The sequence below is a fragment of the Leuciscus leuciscus genome, assembly GCF_965113295.1.
Source record: "Leuciscus leuciscus genome assembly, chromosome: 2".
NCBI classification, from domain to species: Eukaryota; Metazoa; Chordata; class Actinopteri; order Cypriniformes; family Leuciscidae; genus Leuciscus; species Leuciscus leuciscus.
In genome coordinates, this window is record NC_138726.1 from 48,169,437 (window position 1) to 48,184,963 (window position 15,527).

General features: G+C 35.9%; 1 protein-coding gene across 4 annotated transcripts in view; it reads left to right on the forward strand.

Moving 5' to 3' along the window:
* The window catches only part of syt7b (synaptotagmin VIIb), a 134,031-nt gene that overhangs the window by 38,237 nt on the left and 80,267 nt on the right, over positions 1-15,527 (forward strand). For all 4 annotated transcript variants that reach the window (XR_014201715.1, XM_082154505.1, XM_082154506.1 and 1 more), the window contains exon 2: positions 11,569-11,672. Coding sequence is in view for 3 of the 4 variants with exons in the window: in XM_082154505.1 (XP_082010631.1) it covers positions 11,569-11,672 (104 nt within the window). In the remaining variant the exon portion in view is untranslated. The remainder of the gene's footprint in view (positions 1-11,568; positions 11,673-15,527) is intronic.

Below are 15,527 nucleotides of genomic sequence, written 5' to 3' on the forward strand. Positions count from 1 at the left end.
GGACTGTGGCGTAATGTCAGAATGGCTTAATTGGCTAAATTGTTCGATGATTTGCTTGCAAGATCCAGCAACACATGTCATGATCGTACTGTTTTCCCTGTGCGGTGCAGGAAATCACAGGGAAAGCGGTACGATCGTGACTCGTGGATCTTGCAAGCACGAGAACAAGTGTGTACGTGGCCATAGATTTCTAGATCTGTATCTTTATCGTTATAGTTATTGCCCTTGGTCTGAACAGGCCCTTTAGTCAGTTTTCAACAATGTGAAAGGCACAAGGTGGCACAAAATAAGCACAAGGTGTAAGCTTGGACATGTTTGTGTGCAGGAATAATCTGGCTGTACGTGTCATGACTACAGGAGGCCACAGCAGGGCTCCCATCTGGCCTCTTCAGGGGTCCCGAACGCAGAGATGCCTGGCAGGTTGCCTCTAGCTCAGAATCTAGCTGTGGTTTTGCTCTATAGCTGCATTCACACAGCGTCCACTATATTCCATTTCTACTCTGTTTGGAAGACACTTTTATTTAATTCATGGGCATATTTGTTAGTGTTTGCGTTTCCAGGGAGTTGAACCCATGACCTTAGCGTAGTAAAAAAAATAAAAAAATATATAGTTATAATGTTAAGACAGTTTGCTTACCATATTCCATAACCAAATTTCAAGAGCAAGTTGATATATACTTGCTTTACCTTTTGTGTTGTGGTTTGTAATGAAGTAAAATGATATAGTTTTTTAATTTATGCACTTTTGGACACAATGCACTTTAATTTATGTACTTTTGCTTCATCTTTGAGACCAAGTTGGAAGAATCTGTGTTTCTGGGTCTCACATAGAGACGAAAAAAGAGATTTCAGGTCAGATGTTTGTCTGGTTAAAAAAAGTTTTTTGTTGTTGTTTTTTTACCTCCAAGAACTTTATTGAACAATAACCATAAATGGCCTGGTACAAAATATGAAATGTCTTAATCAGACAACAGACAAGCATCATAGCATAAGAAAGAAAATATATAAATAAATAAAGAAGTAAAATAAAGCAATAAAATAAAAATACATTCAAGTAAATAATAGACAAATAAAGTATCAGTAGCTTCTGCAGCACGAACACAAGCATGAAGTCCGCCGTTGTTGTTGCTTTTACGTAACGTGACTTAACGGTGTCTGACTAGGGTCGACACGTGGGGTGATGACATCATCGTTTCACAAAATATGCGCATTGGCTGTACACACGAAAACGCAAGGGCATCATTATCAAATTTATCCACTCTGGGACTTTTTTTTTTTTACGTAAACGCGTCTGCGTGTGGACAGGGCCTGAGGTATGTGTGTGCATTGCATGTGGGTTTGTGAGTTTAAATGAATAATTCATTAAACCATAAAAATATCAAATTAAAATAAACAATTTTAACGCAAAAACAGTTTTAAAAAAAATGTCATGATGTGACCATTAACTAACATCAGAGAACCACATCCGTGAACATCCAAATGTGTTACATTTTTGAGATATTAACTTAGAAAATTTCAGCACATACTTAAAAGTAAATATTTTAGGACAAATGGATTCAGTTGACAAAAAAGTTTGGGAATCCTTAGTTATTTTAAAAACTGCCATAACAACATGCAAAACAATACTCGTTCTGACTATCACGTAATTTAGTTCAAATTCATCTGCCTCATTTTCTGTGCAGATGTGAGTTGTAATATTACATTTATGTTGTGGAAATGGCTGATTCATATTATATTTTGTTTAAGTACTTGAGTACTTATATTCAACATGGTTCCCATTGTTTGCTCATTTTTCACTTTTTTCTCAACTAATTTTTCATATTTACATCAACAGTATGTTTTAATCCAGATTGTTCAAGTGTAGTCATCGTGCATCTTTTTTTGTCCCGCCTTTGTAAATGAACATTTTTGTCAGTGATTTTATTGATGAGATAAACACTGCGTTTGGGATTGGACTGTTTGTTTGTTTGACCAGTGGCAGACGGGGCAAGTGTTTGGGAATCCTAATAATAATAATCCCAAAACATACCAAGACCATCCAGGATCAAGCTATGGACCTGTGACTGTTGAAATCCCAGCAGGACATTTTGCTTTAAAAATAGATGAAGTTCTCTGCCATAATACAATCATAGATAGAAAGTATCTTGTAATGGAAAGCCGGATCGCCCGGGCCGCTGTACGGTTCCGTAGCTCGGTATTACATGATCTTTGATTGGCTCATCCTGATTGTCTTTATTGGGTCAGACGTTTCTCACCGAGCAGGCCCTGGCGAAGCATGTGGCAAATTACATCTATTTCATCACCGCAGAGAGAGTTTCAGATCGCTCGCCAGATTGTTATTATAAAGGCAACGTGTTCCCAATAACCTGTCAGGACAAATAAATGGTGAATAAATAAAATAGCAAAAATAGCAGACTGCTTTACACTTCGTCTTTGTCAAATATGAACGGGGAAAAAAACATTTGGTTGCTCCAGTTTTTTTTTTTTCATCTCTTAATGACGGAGAAATGCGGTTCCTCATATAGACGCTGAGTTGATGACACCAGCAGCCAGCACCAGACAGCTGGATCTTTGGGGAGCGCGCCGGGGCCAGAGTTAGCCTAAATAAGCCTCTTGACGTGCTGTGCAGACATGAAGGGCTGTGAAACGTCTGTAAAGTAGGTTGCTGGAGACCCAGAGAGCCTCTCACGCTTGTTGCCTGGGTGGTACCCGCTTCTGCCCGTCTGCGTGACCCGGTGTCAGGGTTCGCATTTTGGACCTGGTCCTTTGCCCTGTGAATCCTCCTGGTCTTTAGCAGCCAGTAAAAGAGCTATTCCCGCTGGCTTTTATCTCATTTTCTCATTTTGTCTGCAGTCTGCTCTTTTTTCTTTGATCAGATCAAAGAGGGCCCTGTTCTCACTGTAATTTAGCTGGTTTAAGGGCACTCACATCATTTGTTGATACATGGTTTACTAATAGCTTCCCTGTGTTCCTGCAACAGTTGTTGCCTGAAAGCATTTTTCTAAAATGCACTATGTAATGTATTTCCACCACTACACTTAAAGGTTGATTAGACCATAATGCATTGTATTTATAATAAGTGAAGACATTTGGATATGATACGATATGATGTGATACAATACTATCTGAAATGGCTTTGTGTGTGTGTGTGTGTGTGTGACTTAAAGTAGAGATATTATAAAGAAAATATATCTATAAATCAATCGATATAGATAAATCCTTTTGTTCAAAAGTTTCTGGACTGTAAGTTTTGATTTTGCTTTACTTGAAGCCTTTATAATGCATTATAGAAGTGCCCATGGATTAATGGATTAATAATGTCTTGCAATGCACCTTAAAATGCATTGAATGGTCTCATGAATAATTGTAACCACAGTTATAATACATTATAATACACCTTTAGAAAGTATAATGCATTAAACCATGACAAACAGCCAATTTCAGATGTAACAAGTTAGTAATCTGTGGATATTATAATGCATTTTAACTTTGGTTACAATTATTTATGAAAATATATAATGCATTATAACATACATTATGAATGCCCTTATAATGCATTAAAAGCTTTAAGTAAGGTGGCCGAATTCTTGAATGCTCTCCAAGGCTGCACTTATTTGATCAATAAAACAGTAATATTGTGAAATATTATTACAATGTAAAATAACTGGTTTCTATTTTAACATTTTAGTTAACAATTACCATTGCACACCTGAAGATAAGTGCGCAGGAGAGAAGACCAAAAAAGGTCAAAAATTTTAAAAACAAAAGGAAATCCCACACACTATCAATACTAATCAATAAAAAAAGATCTATTAGCCAATAAATATGAATAAATAATAAATAAAAAATTCTACTTTTTTCAAGTATTGATAGTGTGTGTGAATTCCTATTTTAAGATTCTTTGATGACTGGAAAGTTCAGAATAATAGCATTTATTTTAAATTTTAAATCATTAGTAACATTATACATGTCTTGTAACATTATATTGTCACTTTTGATCAATTTAATGTATCCTTGATAAATATATGTATTAATTTTTTTCTTTAAAAAAACCTTACTGACCCAAAACTTTTCAACAGTAGTGTAGTTACAAGGCAAGTTTGAAAATCTTGAATAGGCTATCTATTGTTAGTCTATTTTTGTTTTTATTATTATAAATACTCATCATAGTTTTGGATCATAATTAGTCATAAAATCCTTGTTAAACTCTGCAAGTGTACTGATGATGGTGGGGGTTCAGCTTTAATTAAAATAAGTCACGTTTTTCATGCAAGATCATTTTCATCCTGTGCCCTGTAATATTTGATATTATACAATATAATGTAAAGCAGATTGAAACAATATGATGTGATATGATAGACCTAAAAAAGATGGATTTAAACTTCCATATTCAGTGCAACACATTGCAACACTAGCTGTGTGTGCAGTATAATAGATTAAAAACCATTTGAGGTCGCCCACATTCCTCTTGCAAAGAATTTCTTCCTATTGTTTCTCACACACACTATTTCTATTACGATACCAAGAATCTTCTTGTTTGATTTACCTGCTGTAGTAATCTGAGATATTCAATAAGAGGTCTCTAGGGGGCTCTCAGACAAGCGTCTAGACGGTGGGTTTTCAATGACAAGGGAGTTGAAAGACTATTTTTACCACCCAGAATGTGCAACTATAGTGTGATTGGTCTTATTCCCAAAATGCAAATATTTACCAGCAGACGCTGCTCATGTTTGGGATGCAGGCCTAATGAGTTTTAATCATTCGCCCTTGTTATTCTAATAGTTAGTGTGGCTGAGGGAGGGAGATACACTAGATGGGTAGATCCTGATAGATATAGTCATCATGAGAAAGTAACTCTTTACCCAAAGAAACGGTTGTAAACTGTAAATTGTTTTGGGTGAACAATCCCTTGAAATCACTTTAAAGTGCCCCCTATTACGCCATTTTAAAGGTCCTAATTTAGTTTTGGAGGTCTCCTCTCCTACAATCGGTTAACATGCATCCAAGGTCAAAAAACTATTTCATTTTCTCATAAGATACACTGCACATTGCAGCATCACTTTCTAAGAGTGTCTGAAACGATTCGATAAAGGATTCAAGCCTTGTCCCCACTAATACATTTTTGTTTGAAAATGCATCTTTTTCTCTTTCCGTTCAAACTAAGATGCCGTTTTTGTCCTGCGAAAATTAGCTTTTTGAAAACGCTTTCCCAAGTGGATGAATTTGAAAACTGCATTTCCACGCTGTAGTGTGGCCTGTGATGACGCATGTTTAGACATGTGACGCTTATTGAGCCGATATGTATGTTTGCATTTGTGCCTGTTATGTGCTATTCACTTTCACACTGTTGCTAAAGATACCAACTTTGTACATTCTTCATATCGCAGTCCTGGAAAGGTGACAGAAACTTTACTCGCAATTGCTGTCCTGCAGCAAAACATAAGAGTAGTTGCGTTTTAGTGCGACCTGGGCGCATCAGTGAATGGTCTATACCATCTGTATCATCTCAGTGAGCTTATATGAGGTTTTACGCATGCGCAGTAAGGTGAATTTAGTGTTTTTTGATGTTCCAGTGCGGATGAGAAACTTTTGGAAAACGCTAGTGTGGACTCTGTTCTGATTGGTCAGATGGCTCAGTCTGTTGTGATTGGTCTAGCGCTTACAGCGTGTGCTGGAAACTAAATGTCCATTACCATATCTGAATTTCAGCGAACTGTAATGATGGCATCGGTTTCACTGTATCAGTTTCGAGCCTAAGTCCTCATCCTTTGGAAGTGGATTCAAAGTGGATTTGCTTTGGCAGCGTAGAAAACAGCATCTTCTCGAAAGGTCGACAACATGAACCAATATGAACTCTTCCAGGCCTCAGCTACAACTACAGGGTTTGAAGCTGGGTCAAAGTAAACGTTGTTCACGGGCAGCCAATGAAGACCATAGGTGGAAATTATGCAAATGTGTTACAAACCTACATAGGTTCATGCAGGAAGTAAGACTGGAATTACTGACAACTCGTTTCAAGCAGTTCAGAATCACTTCTTTATTTTGGGAAACAAAAACAACATTTGTCATGCACTTTGATCTTTGAAACTTTGCAGACCTTTTACATTCACAAAATGCTATGTTACATGCTACATGAAAGGTAATATCCGAAAAAGCATAATAGGAGCACTTCAGATAAACAATCATGCGTATACTTGGGGTGTAACAGTTCAAATCACTCACAGATTGGTTTTAATCACGGTTCTAGGGTCAGGGTTTCGGTACGGTTTGGTATGTGCTATGTTCAGGGGAAAAAAGGACTACTGTCAGAAAATAAAAACAGATTATCAAACTACAAGCAACAGCACAAATACAATAGAGCAAAGATACAAATTAAATAAACTGCTTTTCAGGTTTTTCAGGTATCTAACAGTAGTTTTCAGGTACAGAAATGTAATAAGGTAATTAAATGTAAAACAACATCGCATATAATCTTCACTGTATGAATTAAAGATGAATCATTTATTTTCTTGTCTTTTGTTGTTTGATTAACATTAAAAACACATACAGAGCAGGAATATTAGGCTGCTGTCACTTTAAGACATCATGCACAGATTCAGTACACTGATACTGATACATTTTTCTCGACAGTTTACATTCACTTGAGACAACCTAAGGCATGTTGACAATTTTTGTGTGTATTTGTTCGTTCAAGCACAAGACTTAAAAGAGAGCTCAATATTTGCTGTGTGTGTGCTTCGGATGAGTGCACAAATCTTCTCACAGCGCGCGCGAGATCTGTTTCTCATCTACTTACGCGTGAATGTTTAAATTGGTAAGGCTTAAATGAGTTTAGTTTAAACACAGATAGCAATGTGTATCTTGAGCGGTATCAACACACGGGGTGATGGCGCGTAAATGACTGGTCATATAGAGCATACGACACATGCACTGCACAAAGTTTAGGAGAAGCCAGAAGGCGTATCCATCGACAGAAACATACATTAGCCTAACAGACTCTCTCTGTCTGTTTTATTTATTTTCAACAAACCATATTATAGATAACTATGTGTCATCAGATTTGAGATGAACTGCGGTGCAAGTGCTTGCTGAATTGTGGGTGGAGAACAGAACAGTGTTTTTTTTTTTTTTTTTTTTTTTTTTTTACAGAGAACCGTTACACTGTACATCATCAACTACCCATCTGTTCTTGTTTGACTGAAATTCATCCCTGTCTATCACTCAGTACCATTAGGCCTGTTCAGAAGTCACATCACACATAAGTGAAGGATCTACTCTCATGGCTTTGCTTTGAATCTGACCCACAAATAATCTTGTCAGTTATTTGGCACAACCCTGTCAGAATTCCTCCCAACATTGAGAAATGTCCGATGAGACGGCACAGCCCCATTTGTCACACGATGCCATGACCCAAAATGCGCCGGGCCGCAGGGATGTTATTATTTAGGCCAGTGTCTCAGACTTTATCAGGAGGATTTTCTCAGCATTATTTACAGGTGAGCAGAGATTTCCACTAAGGCACTAACTGCTCGACCCTGTTCCCAAATCACGGGTCAGAGACCAGGGTTGTGTGCCATACAGAAATTAATTGAGAATGCCTTTTAAATTCAAATGTATTTTTTCAATTTGAGTTGAGGTAGTATTGTAATTGGATTTTGTGCGCGCTTGGCTGCCGCTTCACACTGGCTCTTTGTTTTGTTAGTTTTGTTAGTTAGAGTGGCTGCGTCTTTTACGGGAGGATTTTTTGGCATGGTAGCTGTTCCCGTTTTCCGTTTTGAAGTCGTGGAGTTTGCACTTGTTTGGTCTCTGTGGGATTCGAGATGCGGTTCGCCGTGTTGCTTGGTGTACCCACCTCATGAGGGACTACTCTGGTGTTACACCATTTTACTCTATTGCTCATTCTGTATGGTCGGACATATATTTATATATATATATATATTATTAAACATTTGACTCAGATTCCATGACTAAGACGCCATGTCTGTGGTGGTTGATGTCTATCTATACTGTATTGTTTATTGTATTTGTCCTGTTTTATGTTTATTCATGTTATGTTGATTGTAAAGCGGAAATATTGCTATATAAATTAATCTACTTACTTACTTACTAGAATTAAAATGAATTCAAATTCAATGAAATTCATGAATACCATAAAAAATGTTGGGGTCAGTAAAATTCATACTTTTTTTCTGCAAGGACACATTACATTGATCATTGAGTGAGAGTGAAGACATTTATAATGTTACAAAAGATTTCCATTTCAAATAAGTGCTGTTCTTTTGAACATTTTATTAATCAAAGAATCCTGAAAAAAAAAAGAAAAAAAGATTGCCCTCATCTCCATATTATTTCCAGGCCTCTCTCATTGTTTCTGTCTCTAAAAAGACAGAAATGATAGACAAAGTTGCTAATGGGGCAGTCAACAGGGAGCGATTTTCAGATATCAGCCCTCAGAGACACTTTAGACCAGAAAGGGCTGCTCGTCTTTCACGGTACAATGAGTGTTGCCAACAGACCAATAAAAGTGAAGAATTCCACAGGTGAATTCTGATGAATTCAGTGAAAATTCTGATCACTATGTCTTATACATATCTACTGTACCCCCCCCCCCCATCCCCCATCCCCCATCCCCCATCCCCATCCCCCATCCCCCATCCGTATTTGTGTTGTTTACAAAAAAATTCTAAACAGGATACATGCACTTGCTTAAAATATCTTAAAATATCTTAAATCTTATGCTTAGAAAATAAATAAAGTCGGTAACACTCTTATTATTCTGCACAATTTTACTTCTCCAATGTAACTTGTTTGAAGGGTGTTTAGATGTTTTTACTGGAAAAATAAGACATAAATCAATCAATCAATCAATCAATCAATCAATCAATCAATCAAACAATCAATCAACATTTATTTGTATAGCGCTTTACAACAACCTTCAGGTATCCAAAGTGCTTCACATCATAGAATAAAATAAACATAATATCATACAATAAATACATATAACAGTAAAATCACGAAAAAAACACGAAAAGGAAATTGTGTCACCACTACTATGTATTAAAAGCCATTCTAAACAGGTGGGTTTTGAGTTTAGACCTAAAAAGAGTTTCATCTGCAGTTGTACGATAAATGCTAATTGAGAAAGTGATTTTTTTGCAAAGTGGTCAGACGGTCTCTTTCTGTCTCAGTGGGCATCCGTAAATCAGACTTTATGCAATGAATCAAATGTCTGGCTACGCAAGACTTACAGTATAAGCTGATAACATTAAATAAACGGATAGAAAAATTCCCAGAACCTCAGGACTTTCTCTCTCACACACATTTATCTCCTTTTCCACCTCTCACTGTAATTTTCCTCATTTTATATATTTCTTAGGGGCATTATAAAATCATTTATCCTGCTCCCTTCCGCCCCCTTTCTGACAGAACCTCTACGGTTCTCTTTTTTTTCTTCCACAATATATATTATTCCCTCTTTTCTTCGCCTTCTCAGTTACCGGATTACTGTCAACTTTTCTCTCACATTTTTTATCTAAAGTATTACCCTTCCAAACCTCAAATGTGCTTCTAAACACCCGTTTCAAAAGAAAAATAAGAACGTGCCGATCTCTTTCTTACGGAAGATTGCTGATCTTCAACGCCAGATCTCCTCACCTCCCACCTAAATCTCCTCACCTCTAAATGTCTCATGCTGTGACTCAGACTTCGACTAAACCCTTATGGACTCTAATGTCATGACAGGGTCAGTGCTGTTGTATTCGACCAGATCGTTGTATTTCACATGTTTTACTCAGTTTAACTGGATTACACGCCTGCTCTCTGTTCTGCCCCTCTCTGTGAAAATGAATCTATTTCTGAGCAGCTGCCTGTGTTTTACTTCACCACCCACTCGCACTTTACTTCTGCACCATAAAATTAAATCAATCTCTGTTTGTCAAAATAAGTTTATTTACCTAATAAAAATCGCCAATGAGGCAGTACAAGACAATTCAGTTCAATCAAATAATGAATTAGATGTGGCCCAGTGCCTAATATACATCCATTAGTGTAGTTTAGTTTTGTTTACTTGACCTTTATTAATATATTATTATAATATAATTTATTTTTCTCCAGGATTTTGTACTTGATACCTTCATCACTTGTTATATATTTGTTCTATTATTTTATTATAAAGCATTTTCTTTAGATTTTTTACTTTTACTTTTATTGATATTTTAAAAATATTTTTTTATATTTTAGATGATTTTTTAAGAATGTTTCTTTAGGATTTTTACTTGAGATCTTGATCACTCATATGCTGTTTTCATTTATATATATATATATATATATATATAAATGAAAACAGCATATGAGTGATCAAGATCTCAAGTATATATAATTTAAGCATGTTTCTTCAGCATTTTGTGCTTAAGACCTTCAGCACTTGTACTCTTATTATTTTCTTTAATTTTTATATTATTTTCTTTTCTTTTATTATTTTTTTAAATAGTTATTACACCTAAAATTTTTAATTCTGTCATTAATTACTGAGGGTTAATTACCCTCATGTCTTTCCAAACCTGTAAGACTTTCATTCATTTTTTAACACAATATATGACGATATTTTTTTATGAAATCTGAGACTGAAAATTGAAATTCTGTACTCTCCATTGGCAGCTATGCAACTACCACTTTGACACTTCAAAAAATGCATAAAGCGATTGTAAAACTAATCCATATGGATTGAGTGTGTTACGCAGCACGTTTGAGCTTCCACAATGAGGTTTGTTCTTGCACGTCAAACGCCTACAGTTAAGTTTCTGTTTATGTTTGCTGATCAATGTTTACTTGTGAATAAAAGCCTAAATTCAATCTGTTCATCATATAAAGTGATCCAGTCTCTTCAGAAAATTTGGTCTAAACTGGTCAATTCATATGGATTACTTCAACTTTTTGAAGCGTCAAAGTGGTAGTTGCATGCACTGTTAATAGAGGGACAGAAATCTTCCAGATTTCCTTAAAAATATCTTCATTTGTGTTTCGAAGATGAACAAAAGTCTTACAGATTAGGAATGACATGAGGGTGAGTAATTAATGACAGAATTTTCATTTTTAGGTGATCTAAACCTTTAAGGGTACAGCCTAAATGTTTTTATTTAATATTTATTAAATACATTTGTTTATGGTTTGTTGGATATGTATGCCAAAGCTGTTAGTCACATTGTCTTACAAACGAAATATCCACTCATTTTAGCAGTGTAACATTTAGTTAAAATGTGTGCATAAACTGTTAAATATGTGCCCCCTTTGAAATGCTAAATGACCCCTAAAGCATCGACAGACTTTAAAAACTGAACACATTTTCCTTGCTCTTATAAGCTCTGTTTCTAATTGCCACACAAATAGCATCCTGCACTGGAGACTCGACTTTCAATTTATTCCAATAGAGTTTGATGTTAACTTATTAGCAAGCTATTGACACAACTCAAATTAAATAAATGTGTTTGCATTTACAGCAACTTAAGTAATCATACAGTGTTAACACATTACCTTTGACAGCTCTAATTTTAAGGAATTGTCTCTCCACAGGTTCTTTGTCTCTGAGTGTGTTCCTAGTATCATTGGGATTAACGGTGTGTGTTGTGTGGCTGGTGGCACTATGCGGGATCTGTGGATGGTGCCAACGCAAACTGGTAAGTGATTTCACTTCCTGCACAACAAGAAGTGTACATTGTCTTAAATTGACATCTGTTGGTGTATAAGATTACGTGAACAATAGGTAGTTGGCTTTTGTAGTGCTTTTTTAATGGTAGTAGTGTCTTCTGTTTAATGGTTGTTTGTCGATTACAGTCTGACAACAATCAATGAACATCTCAAAGATTATACATTTACATTATTACATTATTTTTCACATAAATACAATTTTTTTTACATATTTTACATTATTACAGCTCCCCTCTCTCTGTCCCGAACGCGTCTTTTTCGGTGAAGTCCCTCCTTCCGAAATACGAAATGTGCTTTGATTGGTTAGCTGGCCCATTGTGTTGTGATTGGCAGCGTTTAGCATGTGTTCGGGAAATGTCCCGCCCCTCCATAACTGTGAGTTCTGCTCTAGTGTAAATATAAAGTATGGCGGCAATTTTAAACCATTCGAGCCCGATTCAGACCCTGACAATATTAACAAACAAGAAGATCATGCAGAAAGGATTTTGTGCACGGACTTTGCAAGCCGTTTCACAGGACGTTTCAGAGTGTTATGTTTTTCTCATACATTATAGGTACGATGTTATCCTCCATTTAATCATGATATTTGTCAGAAAAACTATGGTTATATACAAACAGTAATCGATCACAAAAACATGGTTAATTTTCCTAAGAGGCGGTGAACAGTCTTACAAAAGCGAGAGCTTACAAAAGCTATAGTAAACAACACTTTATCAACACTAATGCTGGCTAGCAGGCGAGCGTAGTAACAACAGAAAACTTATTAGAAACTATTAGAAACTTATCAAAAACTAAATTAGAACTGTTAATAGAAAACAACAACAGATTGTACCAAAGTGGAAACTGCTCAATTTCAGAAGAAGCTTTTGTGTATAGCCTGCATTGTGGTTCTGGAAGCTGTTCTTCATGTGCAGTGCACAGATAAGAATAGGGATTATAATGTTCAGGAACAGTGTTTAAAATAAATGTTAGCCATTCTAAGTCCATCATCCTGAGGAAGGTCAAACAAATGAGTTGTAGAAAAAAACAGTGTCTCTTTGACATAGCAGCAGCTCATCTAGGCCTTGTCCGCTTTTCTGTGTATTCTGTGGGTGGGGATTATTTAAATGAGGAACATTATGACTTCATAAAGCCCGGGAAAATCACGTTTTAGTACGAGCTGTTCGTTGTAGTTCTTGGAGAGTGGATTCTGATAAGTAAAATAACCTCTTTGGAGACTTTGACTAACCTTGCAGATCTTTTTATGCACAAACAGCAACATTGCAGATTAACTAAAGTTTAAAAAGTGAAAAAGCATAATAGGACCCCTTTAAAAGGAGTATTGTTATTATTGCATGAGTTTGGGGGGGTTGGGGTGGTGTTGGTGCATGGCATTCCCTCGTTTGTGTTTACATCAGACGTAGATCCAGATTGCCTTTCAATAGCTGCAAATCTTATTTTCTGTCTGGATAATTAGGTGTTGAGCCTGTAGTTTTCCCGTTCAGCCTTAGCATCTGCAAAACAAGATTTGCCATTCAACTCATGCAAAGCAATTCAGCGCAAGGCGGCCAAATGAGACTGAATCATGAGGGAAGAAAGAACATGTATTAAGGAAAAAAGAAATAATTAGTCTAAATGATTTATATATAAACATGAAAATGTGATTACAGACCACTTTTTGATTAATAGCCGGTTGATAAATAATATCCACATACAAATGAATCTCCTGTGCTCAGTTTAATTAAATAACCCTCTTCCTAAAATAAACGGATCACATATTATTCAAAATGAATTAATTACCTTTTACACATTTAATGTGTCACTTGCTTTTTTGCCTAGAAGAGAAGCCGAATGTGAAGGCATCGTTTCACAACCATTCCTAATACAAATCCACGCTTTTCATTCACCGACCAGGAGGAGTGATCGGTTTTGAGATGGTCAGCACAGGCCAGACGGAGGAAGTGAAAGGAAGGAAATGAGAGGAGGAGTGAGAGGCAGACGGGAAGACTGCAGGGTGGCTAAAAAGAGATTTCAAGCTTTAATTACACTCCGTAATGGCTTCCCCACCACGTGCCCGGCCTGCGGGCATCTAACGTCTTACTGTTATTACAATGAGGGATTACAAACTCACTTCTCATTTTATTCGTCACATTTTCTTGTGCAGTTTTTGCTCATCCTCTTTTGCTGTTTTCATACTTAGTACTTAATGTTTCAATATAAACCAGAATTGTATTGTCCTCTCCTCCTCTGTTTTGATACTGTATTAAGCTGTTCTTAACTGCGGTTAGGTGACCATGAAATGATTTGCAAAATTCTTTTTTGTCATCAAAATAATGGTGTTTTCACACTAGAGCTTTTGGTGAGGACCAAGTGCTTCATCGAGGTGAACAGCTGGGAGCGTTGTCCTAGAAACTATGAGAGTGGCTCTGCAAAACCAAGTGTGAAAACAGCCACTTAAAGCTGTTTATCGTTGCAAAATGTATTTGTAGGATTGACTTCCAGATGTATGAATCTCATAAAAACATGGGGTTAAAAAAGGGCCTATAGTTGAAATTTCTTCAACTATGAGCCCTTGAAGATTCCCTGTGGTGAAAATCAAGTTTTTAATGTTGTATATATGTCTGTGTGTTGTTTTTATTATCCTTTAAGACAAACCATGTGCGAATTCATAAGTTGACGCCATTGCTGAGTATTTTCTCTTGAAACTGCAGTGTACCAAAGACAGTCTCAAAAATGTGTTTGAAACCACCTCTGTTTCCTACCATCACAAACATGTAATCAATCCCCTCAACGTGCGAGGATTTTCCACACAAGAACACCTTTAAGAAGGGACAGAAAAAATCAGGTACATATTGCAATATAGCGGGTGAATTGAGTATATGATGTATATTAAGATGTTATGATGAACTATATGCCTTTCTATTCTGTTCAAAGCATTTCTAAGGATGCTAATTTTTAGAAGGCAGCTGTTTGACTCTGAGATGGCAAACGAGAACATGGCTTGTGTAACATTAGTAACACATTATTAGCTGTTTGATAATATAGTCAAGCCAAAGGCTAATCATATAATTATCGTTGTGTCTGAAGTTGTCGAGAGCATTACATGAAACTCATTACCATTCTGATACACCAACTTGTAGACAACCTTGTATAATTCACTCTTCCTCTTCTTCTTCTGAATCAGGTTCTGGCTGAATTAAATTTCCACTTGCCATTGTGTAGCATTTACTACAGTTGACCAAGTGGATCAGGTAGTCCGAGCTGCTGTGATTGAGTGGAGTTATTACTAGACTAATTTGCATATTCATGGTTGATGAGTTTTAAGGGATAACATTATTGACTGCAGGGGAACTTTAAATGTATTTTATTTCTTTATTAATAATGTTCAACAGTGAACATACATACATCATTTTCTGTGCTGGAAATTAAAAAAATATTAAGTTTTTGCATAATTTGGCAATTACAGCTTTAATATTTAATCTTGTCTTTTTGGTAAACAAGTTAAACATTTATAAAACAAATGATGGTTTTTCTTATTTTAAGGTTGAAAGTAAAGCAACAAAATCTATACAAAGCATGCATTTAAAAAAGTAATAAATGAAATAAATGAAGGCATGTCATGTTTGTAAAACAGCTTTAAATGTGATGCAGGTTTTTTGTATTATTTATATTCTGTTGTAGAAATATTAATATTTTGAATTTGCTTTTATTTTATATTTTTATTTTTCATTTTAAGTTTTAGTTATGTGCTTTTGTCATTTTATTAGTTTATTATTAGTTTTTTATATTTTTACTTTAATTTGTTTCAGTTTTAGTAATTTTAGTACTTGAACTTTGATATAGTT